At 52.9% G+C, this 20231-nt stretch overlaps 8 protein-coding genes across 8 annotated transcripts; 4 read left to right on the top strand and 4 right to left on the bottom strand.

Moving 5' to 3' along the window:
- The first annotated feature begins 926 nt into the window (after positions 1 to 926).
- Positions 927 to 2482, top strand: BO88DRAFT_116037 (uncharacterized protein). Its single transcript, XM_025701312.1, has 2 exons — positions 927 to 1211; positions 1297 to 2482. The coding sequence occupies exons 1-2, from the start codon at positions 1150 to 1152 to the stop codon at positions 2204 to 2206; spliced, it is 972 nt and encodes a 323-aa protein (XP_025560144.1). The 5' UTR covers positions 927 to 1149; the 3' UTR covers positions 2207 to 2482.
- Positions 2483 to 3998: 1516 nt separating this feature from the next.
- BO88DRAFT_469344 (uncharacterized protein) lies at positions 3999 to 5077 on the bottom strand. Its single transcript, XM_025711618.1, has one exon. It carries the CDS (start codon positions 5070 to 5072, stop codon positions 4350 to 4352), a length of 723 nt encoding a protein of 240 aa, XP_025560143.1. The 5' UTR covers positions 5073 to 5077; the 3' UTR covers positions 3999 to 4349.
- Positions 5078 to 5146: 69 nt separating this feature from the next.
- Positions 5147 to 7036, bottom strand: bna4 (kynurenine 3-monooxygenase; the record flags this gene model as incomplete). Its single annotated transcript, XM_025704171.1, has 3 exons — positions 5147 to 6488; positions 6542 to 6756; positions 6913 to 7036. 3 exons carry the CDS (start codon positions 7034 to 7036, stop codon positions 5328 to 5330), a joined length of 1500 nt encoding a protein of 499 aa, XP_025560142.1. The 3' UTR covers positions 5147 to 5327.
- A 573-nt stretch (positions 7037 to 7609) lies between these two features.
- On the top strand, positions 7610 to 9334 carry BO88DRAFT_393261 (methionine aminopeptidase MAP1; the record flags this gene model as incomplete). Its single annotated transcript, XM_025705100.1, has 3 exons — positions 7610 to 7744; positions 7831 to 8229; positions 8307 to 9334. 3 exons carry the CDS (start codon positions 7610 to 7612, stop codon positions 8955 to 8957), a joined length of 1185 nt encoding a protein of 394 aa, XP_025560141.1. The 3' UTR covers positions 8958 to 9334.
- Positions 9335 to 9703: 369 nt separating this feature from the next.
- On the top strand, positions 9704 to 12136 carry BO88DRAFT_370357 (putative MFS multidrug transporter). Its single transcript, XM_025704170.1, has 6 exons — positions 9704 to 10035; positions 10096 to 10353; positions 10406 to 10550; positions 10600 to 10633; positions 10685 to 11358; positions 11426 to 12136. Exons 1-6 carry the CDS (start codon positions 9832 to 9834, stop codon positions 11767 to 11769), a joined length of 1659 nt encoding a protein of 552 aa, XP_025560140.1. The 5' UTR covers positions 9704 to 9831; the 3' UTR covers positions 11770 to 12136.
- A 320-nt stretch (positions 12137 to 12456) lies between these two features.
- BO88DRAFT_406811 (EF hand domain protein) lies at positions 12457 to 16116 on the top strand. The gene has a single exon (XM_025707253.1). It carries the CDS (start codon positions 12587 to 12589, stop codon positions 16031 to 16033), a length of 3447 nt encoding a protein of 1148 aa, XP_025560139.1. The 5' UTR covers positions 12457 to 12586; the 3' UTR covers positions 16034 to 16116.
- A 150-nt stretch (positions 16117 to 16266) lies between these two features.
- Positions 16267 to 18167, bottom strand: BO88DRAFT_406810 (WD40 repeat domain-containing protein). Its single transcript, XM_025707252.1, has one exon. It carries the CDS (start codon positions 17978 to 17980, stop codon positions 16364 to 16366), a length of 1617 nt encoding a protein of 538 aa, XP_025560138.1. The 5' UTR covers positions 17981 to 18167; the 3' UTR covers positions 16267 to 16363.
- A 268-nt stretch (positions 18168 to 18435) lies between these two features.
- BO88DRAFT_406809 (cornichon family protein) lies at positions 18436 to 19781 on the bottom strand. Its single transcript, XM_025707251.1, has 4 exons — positions 19513 to 19781; positions 19210 to 19365; positions 19080 to 19146; positions 18436 to 19017 (listed from the first exon to the last, which is right to left on the bottom strand). Exons 1-4 carry the CDS (start codon positions 19611 to 19613, stop codon positions 18925 to 18927), a joined length of 417 nt encoding a protein of 138 aa, XP_025560137.1. The 5' UTR covers positions 19614 to 19781; the 3' UTR covers positions 18436 to 18924.
- Between the last annotated feature and the right edge of the window lie 450 nt (positions 19782 to 20231).

The following is a 20231-nucleotide window of genomic DNA, read 5'->3' as shown; positions in this document are numbered from 1 at the left end:
GTGGAGACCATGGGACCATTGACACGGTGCCCAGTAACTTTATTCCCTTTAACTTCCCCCCTCCCAAAGAAAAAACAAAAAAACAAAAGCCCCTTACCCGCAATGTTCCATCAGCAAATGGACTGACTGGCAATTGGGCCAAGGCCGTGAATAATAGTAGGTAATGTTCTCGTCCTTATGCCCAGCGGACGCATGTTCCCTGCCGAGTCCTGCGGTTGCTGCCCAAAACCCTATGCAGCACCGGATCCTTCGACTCCTCATTTCCTGTCCTGACATGCGCGGTTGAGGGCAAGATCAACATACAGGAGTTGGCTATGTCCCGCTGGTGGAGTCTCGCTGCGATTTACTGCCGGGTCCATCCATGGCTATGTACCCCAGTATGCCTGGTGCAGCTCCACTGATTGCACGGAAGACTGGCAGGGCGTCTAGCTCCGGGAGTTATTGTCTGGCTGCTGCGCCGGCGGACTTCCTTATTGCTCTTCGTCGTCCCTTGTTCTCCCGGACGTCTCTGGCTCAATCGATCCCCCTCAACCCTGTCGGCGAGGCACGGTGGAGACCTGGCTCGATTGGCCCTGGAAGCAAGATGGATTCGTTGTTTTCCGTATAGTACGAGGTATCTCCCGGCACGCGCTTGCTCCCTGACAGAGCGGAGCCCGGCCTTGAGCAATCCAGTCCTATTGCCACTGACAGTGGAGTTCTTCATATTTCTTCCAGCTTGCCATATCTCACGCGGCCTTAGAAATTAAAAGCTTATCTGGTGCCGTGGGCCGTCCACCCTCTTATTTTATTTTTTTTTATCCCACATTATCTGCTACTTTGCTATAATAAAACGCCCCATTCTACTCGCTGTCAGGCACCATTCTGAAAGGTCTGGACTGAACAGGCTGAGGTTGCCTCGCCATTGTGTATACCCGTTCATTCTTCTATATAAATCATCAGCCTCATGTCCACGGTCCTTTCACCCTCATTGATCGCAATGTCTTCAGGTCTCAGTTATTTCTCAAGAGCATCCGGGAGCAGCGGCTCCTGCACACATTCCATCAGCAGTGATGATTCGTGGTCTCGCCACAGGTTAGCCCCAAAGCAATCTTCTCCTTATTTTGTTCCTGGTGATGTCGTCGGGGGAAGCTCACCTTGTACAGTGGCATCATGCCCCAACAACCGTCCGTATACGGGACTTCGGGCGAGGCGCCCGTGATCTATCATCCAAGGTACCTTGTCACTATCTTGTATCGGCTTTGCTTCCTTTCTTTGCAGAATCTGTCATACTGAGACTCTCATGTCACTCATCCTTAGCGCTAGAAGGTTCTCCCCTCCGCATATTGAGCGTGGACCCATAGATACTCAGGCTCCTGTCAAGCCCAACAAACCAGTTTCGTCGGAATTTGCTATGCCATACAGCGGACTTCCAGTGACCTCACATGCACTGGGAACCATTCCCGTGTCTGCAGGAGGTGCCTTGCCACGCCCCACAGCTCTGTACCCAGAGTGGGACCACCCTGCTCGCCTTCCAGCGGAGTCACTTAGGCGTGATTACGACCTAGTCAGACCCTACGAAACGTCGGAGTACCTGATTGAAAGAAACAGTCGACGCGCAACGGAGAAGCCAAAAGGCGCTACTCGGTATCACTCGCAGAGACGGCCGTCTAATCGCGACGAGTTCGACGGACCCCATCAGTTGCTAGACCCACCGTCACCGCGGGTCATAGCAGCCCAAGGGAGGGATTTGCCTCATCTACCTACTAATCTAGATGTCTCAGAGCAAGATCAAATCCTGTCGTCAGTCAACGACCGACTGTCACAGTGTGCCTTTGACTTTGTTGCAAAGTATCAATTTCCGATTCCACTGGAACCGGACAAGAGACCGGTGAGAGTTCCTTCTGACCGCGAGTGGACCGAGTGGGTATATCTCCTAAAGAGACTGGCGACCAAGCGTCGTATCCCAGCCCGGGTGTTGTATAATGGCCAGATCAAGCAATTAGTGACCGTGCTGGAGAATTCCCTGGAAATGAGACATGCCGCCAAGCATCAATCCCGGCCCATCAAGGATGATCGGAATGTTCTTCAGCTTATCTCAGCTGGCACTCAGGTGGCCAAGATTCTCAAGGATGCCAATGCCATGGAATTCCTTGACCGCCTCTATCTTGATACAGAGAAACGCATCCATGATCGACGCAGCCGTCGCGTCAAATTTGCCAGCCCATGAACTAGGGTATTTGCCAGCCTTTGCCTAAATTATGATGATGATTTGAGTTATGGCCACACGATCCTGCCTTCCCATGGACCAAGTGCAGACCGCCATGCTCCTGTTTTTGTGGTTTACCCCTCCGCACCTCTGGACGGCTGTTCCCAGGAAGGAGACTTCCCAAGGAGAACAAACACAGTGCCCGTGGAATATCCGGATTACCCGTCCATTGTTTAAGTGGAACTGCGGACCCTTACCTTACCCTTACGGATGGATTGACTTTGTCCAAGCGTCCCACATATGGCCCCTGGATATGGATTCCCCTGTATTACCGGATTGGCCGATTCGATGACCTCAGGCCATGACCGGCCGAGATTTTAAACAAGTTTGGTTCAATAGATTCCCTTTGATTGGACGATGATGAAGTATGCCATGGTGATATTAGGGCTTTTTTTTATGCCGTTATGGAGGTTTCTCGTGTGTTCCTCGGGTTTATTTGTCTCATTTTATATTTTGTCTGGATTTCCATGATCAGATTACCTTTCGGCTTTAGATTATCTTTGGTGCCGTTATATGCTTTTGAACCTTATGCCTTGGTTTGGGTTGAAGATTTGTCTATTCATTATGTCTCTCCTTCAATATCATGTTGTACAGCCTAGTTTGGCTGATCCGGGTGGCTTCTTGCTTTTTGCATTGCGGTCAACTTCCGTTGATCTAGAGGTTACATGGCTGTTGAAATGTCATGTTTATTGCGTTCTGTTGGCATTTCAGGCTGAACACATATATGAAACTCTGCGCTGGCTGTGCTTGGTCCATTTTGAATTGTCCACTAGCACTGATAAAGCGTTATCAGCAGCCAGACTCTGTGTCTTATCAAGGACATATACAAATACTTTTTGGACTCTACGAAGCGGGAATACAGTGTTATTTTCACACTATAGAGCCATACGAGCGTTTGCAGGGGGAAAATGAGGTGGAAATATATGGGGCCACACTCAGGGAAGAATTCACGCAGATTTATTAGTCTGTCATGTGCCCTTCTTTGCCCGGACATGAAAAATCGGCCAAGATGGGCCCTCCAGGCACGGAGACAGAAGGGTTTAAAGAAACCCCTAGTGCTATTGAGCCAACCCGTGCCTCGATCAAGATAGTCTGGCATTTAACAGACGGCTATCATTCTTACATCCCTTACTAATGAACTAGGTACAACCTTACCCCCGACCTCCTCAAAGAGCCACCGTACTTGGCGCACCACTTGTTACCTTTTTTCAAAAACATACGTAATACAACGCGACCAAACAGAACCACGAGAACTGGGCGACTTACAGGCCCAACAAATTATTGCTTTGGAGGTCAGCGGGCAGCCTGAGGCATGACCCAGAAGGAAGTGCATGACGATCACTAGCATTCTTTCTGGAGTAATTGTACTAGCCTAGTGAGTAAGTATTTAGTAGTGTCTGTCATTTGGTATGTGACAGAGATAACTGTACTACCTGTTACACTAGAACATCTTGTTCTAGTGTTATCATCTTTCAATAGTCCTAACATGTCCATACTACCAAAGTATTTTCATATGGTAACTGGAATCTGATCGCATTAACTCGTGTCAGGAAATGAAATTCTAAGTCAGGTACTATCTCTAACCTGGTTTTCTGAGTTTAACTCCCAACCGAACATAAATAAACGTACTTACTGAGACATTCAAGCTGTAGTGTAGTAGTTGCTATCAAGCCAATTTATCAGCAGCGGGTTCACCCAATCCATCATGATCATATATATATCTTCTACTACTATTCCGGTTTCACTAGCACTACTCATAATCACCCCTTTTCCTCTTTCTCCCCCCCTCCCTACTACTAGTACTATTCTTCTCATTCCACCCCTCCAAAAAGTCCAAAAGCCTACATACAAGCTCCTCCTTCCTACGCGCGGGCCTCGGGCCTATCGGCAGTTCATCATCCCATTCAGACTCCGCCTGCTCCGACAAACACTCCCGCCTCACCAGGGTCAGTCCCAGCCCATACATCCGCCAGCAATCCCATATCGCCATGCCGAGTGCGTGCCAGGACTGTGACAGGTCCTGCTGGGAACCGCGTGGGGACGTGGACATTGACTTGCTGCTGCTGCTGCTGCTGCTGTTGTTGTTGTTATCCTCGCGGGTTAGCTATGTCCATATATAGTCATCTTTCATTCTCTGAAGTCGAGCATCAGTGAACAATCTCAGCTTCTTGCCAACAGATAACAATTCATATCTCAGCTGTAGAAGCCACAACGGACGGTAGATGCGATGCTCTTCGAGCCATGAGGGAGGTCCCACATCGTGTAGCTTGTACGCTTCCATGTCTGTCTGTGTGGATGCACTTGTCTTTGGATCTAGTTCTTCTTTGGTCCAGCGGTGCGGATGAACGCTCCGAAGCCGGGTTAGGAAGGTGGATAGACATGCGCATGCTAGACGCTGGATGTTGGCCGCGAGGGTGATCATTTCGAGGAGGGTTGTGTGGGCTGGTGGGGAATCGAAGGAGAGGGAGGAATCATCATCTCCTAATAGGAGTGTAGTATAACAGATGGTGCGTCTGACAGCTGGTTGTGAGGAAAATTGACGTAGTTTGGTGATTATGTGGAAGTGCCGACGGATAGCAACGGACATGATGGGGTTGTTTTTGAGGGTGTATTTGACAATGCGTATGGCTTCGCGGTGGGCTTTGGATGATGTTCGTGCTGATCTTCGTGATTGTTTCTTTGGTGAGGTGCTGGGGGCTGCTGAGGTGGTGAAGAGGTCGTGTAGTGGTGGGGAGATTTGAATGAGGCTTTCGAGCGTGATCCAGTCTGCTGTGTAGTCAATGATTAGGGAGAGGAGCTCGTATGGAAGCTTGCTTAGGGGGTCCATTTTGGTGCTGATGTTGTGAGTGGAGTTGGTGGTTCTGTTCTTTGGGGTGAACAAAATTCTGATATATTTGAGGAGTAGGGTTTAGATGACATATTCTATCGTCAGACAAACTTATCATGCAGATTTACGTGCTTTTGGCGTCATTCTATGGTTGCATGCAGTCGGGTCTTGCAGCAAAAAACATCAACTATACTTACATGACATATTGTTAGAACGCAAAGAAAGCTCAAATAAAGACAAATACTGAGGATTCCCTCAATTTCTTCCAAGCAATGTCCTCCACACAGCTCCCAACGACAACCTCTCCGGCCACCTCATCAACACCCCAGCCCCGATCATCACCGACACCAGGACCGACCCCAGCCCAGCAACACCTAACAGCTTCCCCTGCCTCTTCACAGACGCAATCACCTCCGAGTACCGTTGGTTACTAAAGCTTACCCGAGAATACTGTGTCTGCCATCCCAGGCTCGGTACATAGCGGTCTAGTGTCTCCTCCACCGTCTTGCGCAACTTGTAGACGGGACTCTTGACTCCCCAGCGCATTTCAAGATAATTCTGCTTAGACAGGTCGTTGATCGCCCATGTATCGGCCGTGCGCTGGTTGGTGTATGCTTGCAATGCTGCGGCACGGGCAGAGGCTCGAGCTTCGGGTGTAGGACTGACAGAGTCGTCATAGACGCCGTACTGGTCCATGAAAGAGAACAGAACGCGAATATCTTCAAGTCCGGCATTCAGTCCCTGTCCATAGAAAGGCAGGACGGCGTGTGCAGCGTCGCCGACTATTACTACGCTGGAGCCGAAGTGGTGTGGTTTACATTTCAGACTGATGAGAGGGAGGTGTGGGTTCTCGGTGAATTGCTCGGATAGGGCTTCAGGCGTAATCAGGTTGGGACAGACACCGGGAAAGTTGTAATCGAAGGAGGTCACAAGGTCTTGCGGTGAGCTCTTTTCCAGTTTCTCATAGTGCCAAGCTGGTGCAAATAACGTGCAGGTGAAAGATTTATCCGCTGATGGAAGCGCAATGAACATGAACTCTTTGCCCGGCCAGATGTGCAGATGATTGGGAGATATCTGGAAGTCTCCTGTTTCCGGGTGTGGAGGTATGCGGAATTCACACCAAAGCGCGTCGATGTATTCTTGCTGATAGTCTACTCGGGCGAACTTCATCATGTGATAGCGGGAGGCGGAGTGGGCACCGTCGGCTCCGATGAGGTAGTCGAAGGTAATTTCGATCTCGGTCACTGATTCCGGAGTGTAAGCGGTGCCCGGAGTGCGGCGTTCGAGCCAGGCACGGTTGGTGCGGAAGTCGGCGCCGGTGAGCTTGTGGTTGAAGAACATCTTGACGTTGGGCGTGCGCGACAGTTCATCCAAGAGGGCATTGTTGAGAGTGCCACGGTCAACGGCATTGATGGCCTAAGAGCAATGTTAGATGGAGTTGTTGGAAAATGAGAGGACTGAAGGCATACCCGGCCATGGACATCATAAGTTTGCGCAGCTTCCCATAGCTTGCCGTCGCTTCGGCCATGAATCATACGTCCGTGCATGGGGATGGCGTCGGCGAGGACGCGCTTGATGAGTTCCTCTCGATTGGCCTGCCGCATGGCAGTGATGCCCCGCTCGGAGAGGGCGAGATTGATGGACTTGGTGAAGTTCAGAGGAATCGTGCTTGGATCGCGCAGATCTGTAAATCAACATGTAGTGTGAGAATGGCCCCATTCTTGATAGAGATCGAGTCATGAGGATGATGCGGGGTCGATGATGATAGAGTCATCGAAGCCTGTCGGATGGCAAGGGAATCAAAATATCCAGGATAACCTGGCAGCTTATAGCGACTAACCTCCGCGTAGTTCGTACATCTCAACATCGTCGCCTCTAGCTGCAGCGTAGAGAGCCGCCAGGGACCCCACCGGGCCAGCACCCACGATGACCACTTTTTGTCGTCCAGCAGACGGTTCCGCCATGTTGACCGGAGTCCGTGATCGAGAGTCTACCTGGACACTTGATGTGATTTGGGAGTCTTGAGGATGATCCCGAGTCTGCGTAGTATAAAGACCTGCAGATCGGCCGAGCTTAAACTGATATTGAAATGGCAACTGACAGCTGCGTCACACGCATTCCTTCTTTCTTCCATATGGCGGTGGGTCTGTGGAACATTTTTACGGCCAACAGGAGTTTGTTCTAGCCGCCCCCCGCCGATAAGCATCGGGACTGATTGACCAACGAGCATGTCCTATTGAGGACCCTTGACGCCGGTTACGCGCGCTTGCTGGCGCTTACTTAGGGTAAGACCGGATACACTAGTCCAGTTCAGGCTAAGGGCAAACTGCCCACACTAACCCAAAGCGGGAATGGAGTGCCTGGAATTGGCCGGGCGGATAAGCGCCACGCCACGCCAGGCCCATCCGCGGGGGATTGTCCCATTTTTTCCCTTCTAGCCCAACTTATATTCCTCCGGCGACCATTTTTCTCGATTCTTTCTTTCCTAGCGGCATTTACCTGATTACCTTACATTCGCGATATAGCTCGATCTCAAAATGGCGGAAGTCGCAACGCGGAAATGCATGGGGCTGGACTGTGACAAGAACGCAGGCACGTTGCAGTGTCCGACATGCCTCAAGGCGGGCACGGATAGCTTCTTCTGCTCGCAGGACTGTTTCAAACGGAGTTGGGTAGGCTACCTTACGTGACCCATCCGGCTCACGTGGGTTTGAACGCTTTTCGAGGTGATCTGCGAATGCTGACTGGTCCGATGCAGAGCGAACACAAGACTATTCACAAGAAGAGTAATTTCCTGGCCAACCTCTTCACTCCTAAAGTAGTTTCTGAACCAGATCCAGCAACCGGCTTGTACAACCCTTTCCCCGCCTTCCAGTTTGCCGGCAACCTGCGCCCTGTCTACCCGCTGTCGGCTCCGCGAACCGTCCCCAAGACCATCCCCCACCCCGACTACGCCAAGGATGGCATTCCTCGTTCCGAGCAGAAGTTCGTTGGCCGCAACAACATCAAGATCCTGAGTAAGGAGGAGCAGGAGGGCATGCGCAAGGTGTGCCGTCTGGCCCGTGAGGTGCTGGATATTGCTGCACGGGAGTTGAAGCCCGGTGTCACGACCGATTACATTGATGAGGTGGTGCACAAGGCTTGTATCGAGCGTGAAGTGAGTGCTTTTCCGGACATATTGAGTTCTGATATTTAGTGGTGGCTTGGATTTGGTACTGATGCGATTGGCTACAGTCGTACCCCTCCCCCCTCAACTACTACAACTTCCCCAAGTCGGTCTGCACGTCCATCAACGAGATTATCTGCCACGGTATCCCCGACCAGCGACCCCTCGAGGACGGCGACATTGTCAACATTGACGTTACGCTGTACCACAATGGTTTCCACGGAGACATCAACGAGACCTACTATGTCGGTGACAAGGCCAAGGCCAACCCCGATGCGGTGCGCGTGGTTGAGACGGCGCGTGAGTGCTTGGACAAGTCTATTGAGCTGGTGAAGCCGGGTATGCTGTTCCGCGACCCTGGAAATGTGATCGAGAAGCACGCCAAGTCCCGGGACTGCAGTGTGGTCAAGAGCTACTGCGGTCACGGTATCAACCAGCTGTTCCACTGCGCTCCTAACGTTCCCCACTATGCGAAGAACAAGGCCGTTGGTGTTGCCAAGCCCGGTATGTGCTTCACGATCGAGCCCATGATCAACCAGGGTACCCACCGCGATCGTACCTGGCCCGATGACTGGACCAGCTCCACGGCCGACGGAGCCTTCTCCGCCCAGTTCGAGCATACACTTTTGGTTACGGAGGATGGTGTTGAGGTGCTGACGGCGCGCTTCCCCGACTCGCCCGGTGGGCCTGTGCCCATCCCGGCTGCTGCGGAAGCGTGAGTTTCAAGTACATTGCATGCAGGTAGCGTAACGAGATAGAGCGTTTATGATTACGAGGGTTGGGTGTGATGCGTGCTGTATTGGCACTGTTTTGGGGTGTTCTAAGTGATTCTTATGCCGCTGTCTTTGTTCGTCGTTGAAGATATCCTTAGTGTATAGGAGTGGACCATGACCATATCCATATTTGTGTATTTTGGTGTCTGGCATTGCGTTGTCGCAGTATAGGTTACTATCAGACCAGGATGAAGGTGAAACAAGGAAAACGTCCAGCGAGATTGTAACAGGAGAGCGTAGTTAGCATTACGTACACGGCCGGATCGGAGAAGATAGCCTTAACGATAGAGTTGCGATTGCGATATCCGAGAAGAGACCATCGCCATCGGGGCGGGCGGACCCGTTTCCGTTTTGAGGAAGTCTCTCCATTATCTGTATTTTTCTGACAACTCTCCCCGGATGAGTATGTATGGCCATGTCAAAACCGACATCTACAAGTGACACTTGCCTATGCGGGTCCGATTCTGTGTAACCATCAAGGATGATCCCTCAATGTCGTGCCTCGGCCGAGCGAGAGATGGCAGTTGTGTTGCCGATAAAACCAATCAAGACGGACTTTGACGGTATTTCCGCAAGTGGGGAAAAGATGCTTATCTCCACGTGACAAGAGCGCAGGGGCCCATTATCCCAACTAGTGGAAGTCTAGTTAGTGAGTCCTTTAGTGAGCAGTTATTACTTATTCGCCCTTCTGCCTCTGTCATCGGTGACTCTTCCCTCGCTTCATTCTCCCCTCCTTCTTCTCCACCTTCTCGACATTTGTGTCGACTCCCTGGCCCCCTTGGTAATGGAGATTGCTCTTTTCTAGAGTCATTCCCCCACCATGTCTCCAGAAAGGATTCCTTCCGAGACCTCCCCGTTGCTGGGTCCCCAAAGCAATGTCTCTACCACGGGGGCTATTCCCAACATTGGCCGTCAGGATGTTGAGTCCGGCGAGCAGACTCTTCCGCCCCAGGAGGACCCGGCCAAAGATGCTTCTGAGGCGGGGAAGGGCCTAAGATATATCATTCCGGCTATCTCTTTGGGAGTATGTGATCCCAATCTATTTGCGCATAGGAGATTTCTCGGTAATACTAATGCCGCCCAGGTATTCCTCTCCGCAGCCGACCAGACCATCATTATGGCCAGTTATGGGCAGATTGGCAGTGACTTGGAGGCCCTTAACCTGACCAGCTGGATCGCCACCTCCTACTTTCTGACTTTGACCTCGTTCCAGCCGCTCTACGGCAAACTGAGTGATATCTTTGGTCGCAAAGCATGTCTCTTGTTCGCATATGCCATCTTCGGCATCGGTTGCTTGTTCTGCGGTCTTGCGCAGAACATCGATCAGCTCATCGCTGCACGCGTAGGTTGATCTGTCGTATTTTCACTTCGAGACAGTAATTGACGATGGCCAGGTTTTCCAAGGTATTGGTGGCGGCGGTATGACCACCGTCGTGAGTATCCTGATGAGTGACATTGTTCCTCTCCGGGATCGGGGTGTTTGGCAGGGTGTGATCAATATCATCTATGCGACGGGCTCCGGCATAGGTGCCCCTCTAGGTACGTTCGATCGATGGCAACAATTGAATCTCTCTAACCGATTGCGCAGGTGGTATCTTATCTGACTTCATCGGCTGGCGATGGTACGCCCCTGCAACCACTCTCGCTCTGCACCCTCCTCTAACCTGACCCAGGGCCTTCATCGCTCAAGTTCCCCTTTGCATCCTTGCCTTCATCGCCGTAACTGTCATGCTCGACCTTCCCGCCCAGGAAGACAGCCACTGGAAGACGAAATTGCGCCGCATTGACTTTCCCGGCGCCATCGTCCTTGTCGGCGCAGTCTTCGGCTTCCTCCTCGGTCTGGACCGTGGCAGCAACGTCTCCTGGACAATGCCGATTACAATCGTTTCTCTGAGCGTCTCCACAGCTCTCTTCGCTCTCTTCATTGTTATAGAGGTCTTCTACGCCGCCGAACCATTCGCCCCCGGCCACATCATTTTCAACCGGACCTTCTTCGCCGCATACGCTTGTAACTTCTTCAGTTTTGGCGGCTGGCTCGCCGCCCTATTCTACATCCCTCTCTTCTTCCAAGCCGTCGACGGCGTCTCCGCCACCGTTGCCGGACTTCGACTTCTCCCTAGCATCATCTCCGGCGTCAGTGGCTCCCTCTTCGCCGGCTACATCATGAAGTGGACGGGCAAATTCTACTGGCTCACCATTGCCGCCTACACAGGCCTCACGATAGGCCTTACCACCATCTTCCTGGCCTCTGGTGCGGTCACCGAGAACACCACCGTCCTAGTACTAGGCATGGTCGCTTGCGCCTTTGGAAACGGTATCGGTGTAACTTCTACCTTAATCAGTCTCAGTAAGCCTCTTCCCCACTTCACTCTCCATAAGTCCTACAACGCGACTCACTAACCTCACCCTATTAGTCTCCAACTCCACACCCGAAGATCAAGCCGTCGTGACAGCCTGCTCCTACCTCTTTCGCTCCCTCGGCTCCGTCATTGGCCTCTCCCTCTCATCAACAGTCGTTCAGCAACTCCTCCGCGAACGACTGCACTTTGCTCTCCGCGACAGCAAAGACATTGATAAAATCGTCGACGGTGTCCGCCAAAGTCTCGACTTCATCAAGACGCTTGATCCGATTACCGGGAAGATCGTGCGTAGCTGTTATGGCTGGGCCACGAATAAGGGCTTCGCATTTTTGGTCGGGGTTGTGTTTTGCGCGTTGATTAGCAGTTTCTTCATCAGAGAGAAGAAGGTGTCGCGGTAGGATATACACATCTTTTGGGGTTAGTCTCTGGCTGTTGGTGGTAAGGGGACTTGGATAGGTGATGATGAATTTGCGGGGATGCTTACTTGCATTGATGAGTGGGTGCCTATACACTTGCATAGTGGCTGTATATGCCACTGTTAGATGGATAAAAAAGATGCTAGAGGGGGGTATATATATGGTGACTTAGATAGCATTATCTGGTCCGGTGATAAAAGGGTTGATCCAGCGGATACAACAATGGATTTGGGAAAAGGAAGCATTAGATCGTCTAATACTAGACTGATCATGGGTATTATTTTTTTGTTGTACATATGCATGCATTCCCAGGTGTATCTATTACTATGGTTTGGACAAAATTGATTTCATCAGATGCATATTAGCGCAGCCCTGACTACAACCAATATTGAGCGAGGCAGCAGGCAACCTAGGAATCTAGTGCCAGGCGTAGCATATGAGTCGAAAATTATGAAATACTCCAGTTCGCTCGATGAAATAGACTGAAAGCAACGAATCTTATGACCACGAGCTGCTTTTCAACCAGAAGAGAAGTCAACGTTGGGAAAAGAAGAGAGAAGAAGTGGTTTGAGTCAGGTACAGAAGAAGGCGGTGATGGGACAACGAATATTTTAGCCTTGGATGGCTCCAGCTCCGCCAACTTTCCCCGGAACCCCAAACTGTCAGCCTCCAAATCACACTGTCGCGGTTTGAGAGACAACAGCACCTGCAGCCCCCGAGAGTTCCACCGGCGACTTCCAGGGAAATCTCACAAGCATGATCCTATCGGCTTAACCGTCAAATTCCTTTGTCGCCCGCCATGTCGGTCACCCGCCCACGGCTGGCGCTGTCACGATATCGTCCCATTCTCTACCTGCTCTCCGGGGTCGCCGCCGCCTACGCGATCGTCTACATCCACAACTACATCACCTCCTCTCCTCCGTCGACTTCCCGGACTTCCCTCCGACGCCGCAGAGCCGTCCGTCGCCGGCGACGGAGAAGCGAAGCCAGCAACGCCAGTGACCATCCCGTTGACGACACCCCATCGACGCGAGCTATCGCGCACCTGGAACAACTGGAGCGCCAGAATGGAGTCTACGGAACATTTCGCATCGAGACAGAGGATGGAAGGCGCGTGGAAAGTGGCCTCCTCCCGTCTCTTCTCGCAACCCGGGACCAGCTCATGGAGGAAGTGGGGGTTCCCCAAGCTCATGCGGAGCGGATGCGCGAGATGATGGAAGACACATTTCTGGAATCTTTCTTGGCACTGGACTTTCCGCCCACACATTTCATACAAGAAGGCTGTCCGGAATGGGAATACTTGATGGTAGAGCTCCAGCGGCGGGGGATCTCGCAGGCCGGAATCGAGAGAGCCTTGATGCGATTCAATGCAGACAATAACTACGGAGAGGAGTTACGGCGGCGGAGACAAAATGGCGAGAGGGTCACTTTGTCGACGTCGACCTTCCCTGAAGAGTCGCCGCCGGCGCCGAATATGGATGGTGGAGAGACGGTGGTGGATGATCAGAGTGTGTTCTCGTGGAGGGATGGAAATAACGATGCCTCGCCGACGAGAGAAGGACAGAATCTGCTCAACTTGTTGTACCATATCGCTGAGGACCAGGCCAGACGTGATGGGTATATTCATCGCGGTGTGACGTGCAATAGCTGCGGAGCCATGCCCATTCAGGGTATTCGGTACAGATGCGCGAACTGCATCGACTACGATCTGTGTGAAACCTGCGAAGCGATGGGAGTGCACATCAAGACACACCTGTTCTACAAGGTCCGGATACCCGCCCCATTCCTGGGCAATCCCCGACAGTCTCAGCCGGTCTGGTACCCTGGGAAGCCTACCATGCTGCCGCGCAGCTTATCTCGGTCTTTGGCCAAGCGCCTCATGAAGGAGACGAGCTTCGAAAATACCGAGTTGGATGCGCTTTGGGACCAGTTCCGCTGCTTGGCCAACCATGAGTGGGAAGAAGATCCGAACAAGCTCTACATGGCCATCGATAGAAAGACGTTTGACCGGTGTTTCGTGCCGAACACATCCATCCGCCCACCGCCGCCTAGCCTGATCTACGACCGCATGTTTGCCTTCTATGATACCAACGGCGATGGTCTGATTGGATTCGAGGAGTTCTTGAAAGGAATTGCCAGTCTCAACAATAAGAGCAACGACGAGCGGCTACGGCGCGTTTTCCGTGGCTATGACATCGATGGTGACGGCTACATCGAGCGGAAGGACTTCCTACGGGTTTTCCGGGCCTACTATGCGCTCAGTAGAGAGCTGACTCGGGACATGGTGGCAGGTATGGAGGACGACTTTCTCGAAGGCGGTGCTCGGGATGTTGTTCTGGGCAGTCAGCCGATCAGCTCGGCCTTTCCTGGCAGTATTCCCTCCGGGGAAGTCTCGAGGACCGGGGAGGGTAAGCGTATGAATCAGGACGGCGACATGGAGCTCGTGGATAACGAAGGGATCGTGCGAGCAGACCGCGCGGACACTGCAGACCGACACTCGGTTGTGGGAGACGCTGCGGTGCGAAGCCAATACGGCAGCGTGCGGCCCATGTTCCCAACTGCGGCTCGCCTGGCGACTCCGTCCGGATCTGGCGTGGCTCATACTTCAGGAAGCAACACTAGAAGAGAAGTCAACGGTGACGATGGCAGTAATATCCCTGACGATGTCTCCAACTCTTCCGGTGCCAGCGACAGGTGGCCTCCGCCGGAGCATGTTCGAGACTACGATATTGTGAACGCGCTTGGATATCATGTGCCTTTGAACGATATCACTGATCCAGTCGATCGAGCCCGTGTTGGTACCGCGGTCTACAACAGAATGTGCGCTCAGGACCGACTTCGGGTTAACATGGCTCGCAGCACGGGCATCCACAACCGCTGGCAGCGCAGACGTTTCTATACTGATGAGGAAGACGGCGCAACTGTTCCACCCGGTTATCGCAGCGACATGGACGTCGATGGCCTGAGCGAGGATGAGGACGAAGATGATGTCGACGAGCCCCAGCCCGAGTCTCACCCTCCATCTCCCCGATCTCGCTCCTCCTCCAAAGTACGGTTTCAAGACGATCTCACCGATGACTACGACGTGCGTTCCAACCCGTCAACCTCATCCCGCAGCATCCTGGTGGGTGAGCGGTGGGGCGGGTTCGAGATTCCAGAAGTCGAAAGAGACGTCGGCAAAGAGATCCTGTATCAGGTCACCCAGCAAGGGTTCAACGAGCTGCTCGACCTCCTATTCAAGCCGAAAGAGGACCTTCTTATGGAGGCCTTCCGGACCCGGGCCGAGCGCAAGATGTGGGCGCGCGAAATCGAACAAGTCGAGCAGGCGGAATCCGGTACACAACTCGCACCGGAGCAAACCAACAACGAGCCGGACGAGCATCCAGAGTCGTCGATGGTCAATCCATTCCGTGACCATTCCCTGGACGAACTGCTCAGCCGGGCAGGCTACTCCGTCCGCAGTCCACCCCTCGAGCCCGTCCAGGACGGCCCAGTTCTTCCCCCACCCACCCCAGACCTAGGTGTACCCAACGACGACGTTGTTTATCTCGGCGTTCCTGAAGTCGAAGAAGAAGGCGACGACGAAGAAGAGGCCATGAACCCGCGATCCAGCCACGACTTCCTCCGCACCCTAGGAACAGAACACACACCCATGTCCCCCTCCTCACACGCGTCCACCTTCGAAGAAGACGACGACGAATTAGTCGACGACGAAGAATCATCCCGACCCCCATCCACCGCATCCTACTACGATCCCACCCTCCCACACCACCGACCCAACGAACCCGACGAGACCTACCACAACCACCACGACGACTCCGACCTCATCCTCTCCAGCAGCACCAACAGTTCCGCCTTCCACCCCCAACAGAGCCATGACCTCCCCGCCGAACTCCGTCTCGAACCCACCGCTACAACCTCCTTCCCAGCCCCCACCTCCCCCTCCATCTCCTCCCCGGAAGCCGAAGCCACAGCTCCCAAACTCTCCCCCTCTCCTATTCACCCCCTACCCCTCTCATCGTCATCCTCAGCCCCTCCTCTCCCTAGACAAGCCAGTCCGCCACGGCCCCCATCCAAGGCTCGCATCGCCCATCTCGCTTACCTAGAGAAGGTCGAGCGCGAAGCCAAGGAACGCGGCGGCAGTGGCGCAAAGCTTAATTTCTCGGAGTTTGCGCAGCGGATGGCGATGGATCGGGGTCGTGCGTTGGCGTTTGTCGCGAGTTGGATTGAGATGGCTAGTTTTTAGGTGTTGAGTTTTTTTTGTGGATGAGAGTAGTAATGGGTGGGTTTGTATATTAGGTTCATATTGTGAGAGAGAGCATGATAGTATGGAAATAGTAGATTTCATGACTTGATTTAACTAATCATACTACCTACCCTTTCATTCTATCTATCTACAAAGCACTACTAGTATATTATCTGTTAAGTTGTTAAGACAATACAATCAAGCAATGATATACGTCACGTTCAAAAACGCATCATCATGTAGCCGTTATAACCCATTTCATGCATACTATATCTATTACACAACACACAAAAACACCTATACAGAAAAGAAACAGCGAACGAAACAACCCTAATCCCAATACTTGATCAACCCATCCAACCCACCCGTAACAACCTTGCTAGTTTCCTGCGGATGCCAATCGAGACAAGTAGTCGCGCCACCTTCCTTCCCACCAGCCAGGATCTTATGGTACATTTTACCCGTCTTCCAATCCCAGAAGCAGACATAGCCGCCACTATCACCGGAGGCAATGAACTGTCCGTCAGGGGAGATCTTAATATCAATGGCGTAGCCGGCATTGTTGTGGCCGCGGAAACTCTTCTTCCGGTTCTGGCGGAACTTGTCTGTGGCGCCGTACACGACGATCTGGTTATCGCCGGATTGGAAGGCGACGTATTTGCCGTTGGGGTGGGGGGTGGCGCGGGTGAGGGCGAACATGTATGGTTCGGCGATGAATTTGATGGGGACGGGAATGCCGTATTCCCAGGCGCGGAGGGACTTGTCGTCGGAGGTGGAGATGAAGCGGCGGTTGTCGTCGACGAAGGTGATGGTGTTGATGGCTGCCAGGTGGTGGTCGTATTCTTGGACCAGTTCGCCGGAGCGGGTGTCGAATTGCACGATCTTCTTGTCGGACATACCGGCCAGGAATTCGTGGGAGTGTTCGGCGCCTGGGTTGAAGCGGATGACGTGCGGGGTCTTGCCTGTGCTGAAGCGGCCGAGACATTTGCCGTATTCGGTGTCCCAGAGCTTGATCTGGCGGTCGTAGGAGGCTGTGAGGAAGGTGGTGCCGCTGGGGTGGAAGTCGGTGTCTGTAATGGCCTTGGAGTGGCCGGAGAAAGTGCGTAGCAGTTCGCGGGAGTGGTAGGCGTCCCAGATTTTGGCTTTGCCGTCGGCGGCGGAGGAGAGGAGGAGGTGGCCGGAGCGGGGGAAGAAGCGGAGAGAGGTGATGGCCTTGGTGTGCGATTTCCAGGTATGAATGAGTTTCTTGGGGATGAAGTTCTTGACGCTGCCGGGGTCTTTGCGGAGGTCGATGTCCAGATCTTGAGGAATGTGCATGTACGTGCGGCCCAGGTAGTCGAACTGCTCTGTGCCGTGGAATTCGGTGGATTCGACCTTGGTCGTGTCGTCTTGGTAGTCGGTGGCTTCTTTGCTCATGGCAGGCATGGCTGACGGGGCCAGGTCCTCCTCTTCATCCACCTCGACGTACTCCTCATCGCTGGCGAGTTCGCGATCCTCGTCAGCGGCCTCCTCCTCGTAAAACTCCTCGCGTTGGTATTTCGCCCATGGGCCGAGGTAGGCACCTTCACCTTCAACGATGCTGGGGTCGCCCTTCTTTTGCCGCTTGGCGCGCAGCGCTGCAGAGGCCTCCTTGGAGGGCTTCATCTGAATAACATCGCGGCCACCGAACTGGGCTGCATTATCGAGATTGCCGACAAATTGGCCCGGGAGACCTGGGTTGCGCGTGTAGCCGAGACTCTGGAAGGTGCGGTGTTGCGCGGCGAAGGTCGCCTCACTGATGGCCGCTTCTTCGGCGAAACCGGTCGGGACATTCTTGCGCTTGAGACCATTTGCTGGTCCGGCAGGTTTGAAGGGGTTGACGGGCCCTTGAGACGGCCGGGAGAGATCATCGTAGGTAGCGTTGTAGGTGAGCGCGGTGGATGAGGTGTTAGCGAGCATCATCTGCATATGGGCTTGATCCTGTAGGGTTGTTAGATACACCAGACATTCCAAATTTGGTAATCATGGGGGATTCATTGCATAGCAGCGACTTCAAGAGAAACTGGGGGACCAAACCTCTGTGTTCACTTCTGGCGCCGCGACAATCGTGGTCGCTGAGGGCACCGTAGGTTGGGTTTGAGTGGGCTTCGCCGAGTCATCGTCGCTAGACTCGTAGCCGGCGCCGAGTAACGATGCCATGATTGCTGCGATGGCTGTGATTCAGGGAAGAATTGAACAGATTGAACTTCCCCGATGCGGCGAGAAATGAAGTGAAAGCAAGCTTGGTTTCTACGATCGGCAGAAGTCCCACGCCCGACTTTTACGGAAGGCGGAAGCACCGCCCGCGCAAGAATCTCCGGCGGACAACCAACCCTACTATCTACTACTATCTACATAGCTGTGCTTCTACAAGGAATCAAGATATCGTACGCGCTCATTGTCACACCGCTGAGGTATATACAGCACCATTATTGAAGACATTAACAGGAAATTAGCAACATCAGAAACCCAAGGAAAGTACACTAAGCAAACAAGAACAACTCAAGCAGCCTCTCCGGCGTGCTGCTCCCAGGCGATCGGATTACCTCATCTATCGCCCATCTCTCTTCCGCAAACCTAAAAAAACATCAAGATCTTGAGACCTCACGCGTTCGCTGTCATCAATGATATGCTTTCATAGTCACGTCATATACAAGGTCTCTTCTGCTGCACGCGCCGGCACACCGACGACAGTGTCAAGCAGCCGGGACGAGAGGCGCAAGTTGCGTCGGGATACAGCAGCGAGACCGATACTCGCAGAACCATGCTCCGTCCAATCTTCCCTAGCCAAAGGAGAAGTCAAGACAATCGCACTACATGACACTTCAGCCCGGGCGGCCGTTGCGCAGTGCGTGTTCCGTCTTGCCGCGAAGTCAGTGAGACTCGTCGCGGATCAGGGCGACGATCATGCTGTAGAGGTAGAAGAAGAACATCAAAAGGTGGAAGCCCAGCTTGATGAAAGATTCCTGCAATGTGTGTCAGCGCTCGGTCCGCCTTCAATAGCGGGATTGAGATAATGCAGTCTAACCTTCTTGTGCACGTTCAGCTTGCGGAAGATCTCGGTCGCATCCAGGAGGTGCTGGTTCTCGTAGATCCTGCAAAAAGGGCGGTTGTGTTAGTTGGGCTACACCATGGCGGAGCTGGAAGGACAGCATTACTTCTTAGCGTTGAACGCCAACAGAGGCAGGTTCAGGACGATGGCGACCCAGTAGCCATTGATGATGAACAGGAATGTCAGGAAAGCGTGAACGGCGGCCTCGGGCACAATGTAGGCGTTGAGGCGGTTGCACAGATCAATGGGGTTGATGTAGTCACTGCGGGAGCGAACCGGGATGGTTAGCTGGTTGGGTTCCATCACGCTGTCGCAATCCATGGCAAGCTCCCATGCGGCTCACAAGAGCTCGTCCACGCACACGACAGATACCGGCGAGACAATAGGGAGGATATAGACAAGAACATACCATTCCAGGTCGCTGTACATGATAGTAAAGAAGACCTGCAGGAACAGGTTGACGGCGTTAATCAACACCGCCAACAGATAGAGCCAGGCTTCACCGGACATGGTGGGCAAGATGGAAAAGAGATGCTTGAAAGAGACTCGAAAAGGGTGCTAACAAGAAGGCAAGAAGGAGGAGAGGAGCGGAGAGGTGGCCGTGCTCGGGGGCAGGAAGATAGAACTGGAGGAAACAGAGGTGAAGGGGTAGAAGGTGAGAACTGAAGACGAAGGAAGTTGGACTTGATTGTGGATTCGAACCGATGGGGGAAAGCCGCGATTGGAGCTGGCAGGCGGTGAGGCTCTTCCGGGGGAGTGACCCGCGATCTGCTGTCAAGTCCGTGGAGTTGACTTCTAATCTCAACCCATTATTATTACGATCGATTACTATCTATCTGACACTGGAAATCAGGACCATAATCCCAGTGTGCGCAAGAAAAGCAATTATGGCCATGACCGCGAATTATGCGTCTGTTGATGCTCAGCCGCTATCGGATACTAGTAAACGCGGCATCGGCCACTATTGCGAATCACCACCACCGCAGTATCGATTACGAAAGCTTTTGCTGCAGAGCTTAACAAGCGTATGATATCATTAAAGCAAAGATCTACCAGAATATGAAGGCTCAACTATTCAGTAAACACTGTGAAATGGCGGTATGGGCACAACATAGCATAGTATTTCTG

This window comes from Aspergillus vadensis, assembly GCF_003184925.1.
Source record: "Aspergillus vadensis CBS 113365 unplaced genomic scaffold BO88scaffold_21, whole genome shotgun sequence".
NCBI lineage: Eukaryota > Fungi > Ascomycota > Eurotiomycetes > Eurotiales > Aspergillaceae > Aspergillus > Aspergillus vadensis.
The sequence above is the reverse complement of the archived record's forward strand: the minus strand, read 5'-3'. Positions and strand labels throughout refer to the sequence as shown.

Bases quoted from the DNA above. Each gene is read 5' to 3' on its own strand.
- BO88DRAFT_370357 (XM_025704170.1), top strand. From the start codon at position 9,832: ATGTCTCCAGAAAGGATTCCTTCCGAGACCTCCCCGTTGCTGGGTCCC. The intron at 10,354-10,405 runs GTAGGTTGATCT...GACGATGGCCAG, and splicing joins ATCAGCTCATCGCTGCACGC to GTTTTCCAAGGTATTGGTGG. The intron at 10,634-10,684 runs GTACGCCCCTGC...AACCTGACCCAG, and splicing joins GACTTCATCGGCTGGCGATG to GGCCTTCATCGCTCAAGTTC.
- BO88DRAFT_469344 (XM_025711618.1), bottom strand. From the start codon at position 5,072: ATGGACCCCCTAAGCAAGCTTCCATACGAGCTCCTCTCCCTAATCATT.
- BO88DRAFT_406811 (XM_025707253.1), top strand. From the start codon at position 12,587: ATGTCGGTCACCCGCCCACGGCTGGCGCTGTCACGATATCGTCCCATT.
- BO88DRAFT_116037 (XM_025701312.1), top strand. From the start codon at position 1,150: ATGCCCCAACAACCGTCCGTATACGGGACTTCGGGCGAGGCGCCCGTG. The intron at 1,212-1,296 runs GTACCTTGTCAC...ACTCATCCTTAG, and splicing joins CCCGTGATCTATCATCCAAG to CGCTAGAAGGTTCTCCCCTC.
- BO88DRAFT_406810 (XM_025707252.1), bottom strand. From the start codon at position 17,980: ATGCAGATGATGCTCGCTAACACCTCATCCACCGCGCTCACCTACAAC.
- BO88DRAFT_406809 (XM_025707251.1), bottom strand. From the start codon at position 19,613: ATGTCCGGTGAAGCCTGGCTCTATCTGTTGGCGGTGTTGATTAACGCC. The intron at 19,366-19,512 runs GTATGTTCTTGT...TCGCTCCCGCAG, and splicing joins ATGTACAGCGACCTGGAATG to TGACTACATCAACCCCATTG. The intron at 19,018-19,079 runs GTTAGACTGCAT...CACACATTGCAG, and splicing joins AGCTGAACGTGCACAAGAAG to GAATCTTTCATCAAGCTGGG.